We start from the raw sequence: 1,301 nt of genomic DNA on the forward strand, positions 1-1,301 counted from the left end.
GGGGGGAGCTCTGCAACTTGCCTGGCTGCTTCTTGCTCTGACTGAGGGCTGCTGGGAGCAGGGGGCGGGGCTTGTTGCATGTGCCCGCCCCCTGGGCTCCTTACTGCCAGAGCTCTGCTCCTGTGTGCACCTGCACGAAATGACACCTGACTGGTCATGTTTGGTAGGGGTGCTTTGAGGAAGAGGTTTCCCTGCACCGGATCACATCCTCATATATATATATATTTTTAAATCGATTTTATCTATGAGACTGGGAAGCCATGACCTGGATAACCTGGGCCAGCTCAATCTTGTTAGATCTCAGAAGCTAAGCGGGGTGAGCCCTGGTTAGTCCTTGGATGGGAGACCTCCAAGGAAGCCCAGGGTTGCTACGCAGAGGGCAGGCCAGGGCAAACCCACCTCTGAATGTCTCTTTGGCTTGACTTGGTGGCCCAGGCTGGCCTGAGCTCATCAGATCTCAGAAGCTAAGCAGGGTCGGCCGTGGTTAGTACTTGGATGGGGGACCACCAAGGGCAGCAGCAAGGTGCATGGTACAGCCAGGATCTGAACTCAGGTGTCCCCAGGCCTAGGCAGGCCCTCCAGCCGCTCCTGGCTGTCAACGGAAACCTGGCAGCTCACGGCTCCCCACGATCAGCCAGTCCTGAGCCCTCTCAGATGAATACAGATCAAGCCGCAACATAGTTTGCACAAGGCGGTGCAGGAAAGTTGCACCCGACTTCTCAGTGCTCGTGGGTTTCGACTTCTCAGTGCTCGTGGGTTTCGACTTCTCAGCGCTCGTGGGTTTTGCTTTCTCTTCTGGGCCCCCCTTGATGGTTCCTTCCCCCTTCTCCTTTCAGGTTGGGGTCCCGACATCCAGCCACGTCGCCATGAGCTCCCAGCCCCGCCGCATCCGTCTGAAGCCCTGGCTGGTGGCGCAAGTGAACAGCGGCCAGTACCCGGGACTCTGTTGGGTGGAAGCGGAACGCAAGCGGTTCTGCATCCCCTGGCGCCATGCGACGCGGCACATCCCCAGCCAAGAAGACGAGAACACCATTTTCAAGGTCGGTGGGGTCCGGGGGTGGGGGAGGAAGCCAGGGAGGGAAGGAAGGAGGCCTTGGCTTGCTGACCAACCCCCCCCCCCCAATGCACCCACGCAAACACACACACTGTATCTGGCAAGCAACAGCCAAAGAGCTAGGCTTGCCAACCTCCAGGTGGGGCCTGGGGTTCTCCTGCAATGACAGCTGATCTCCAGACGACAGAGATCCGTTCCCCCCTGGAGGAAATGGCTGCTTTGGAGGGTGGGCCTGATGGCATATCGT

General features: G+C 58.8%; 1 protein-coding gene across 1 annotated transcript in view; it reads left to right on the top strand.

The window, feature by feature from the left end:
* Positions 1-1,301, top strand: part of IRF5 (interferon regulatory factor 5) — an 86,303-nt gene that overhangs the window by 57,881 nt on the left and 27,121 nt on the right. The window contains exon 2 of the mRNA XM_015427346.1: positions 837-1,040. Within this exon, the coding sequence (XP_015282832.1) occupies positions 867-1,040 (174 nt within the window). The 5' untranslated portion in view covers positions 837-866. The remainder of the gene's footprint in view (positions 1-836; positions 1,041-1,301) is intronic.

Source organism: Gekko japonicus, unplaced genomic scaffold (genome assembly GCF_001447785.1).
Source record: "Gekko japonicus isolate JY-2015 unplaced genomic scaffold, Gekko_japonicus_V1.1 scaffold1899, whole genome shotgun sequence".
Classification (NCBI taxonomy): domain Eukaryota; kingdom Metazoa; phylum Chordata; class Lepidosauria; order Squamata; family Gekkonidae; genus Gekko; species Gekko japonicus.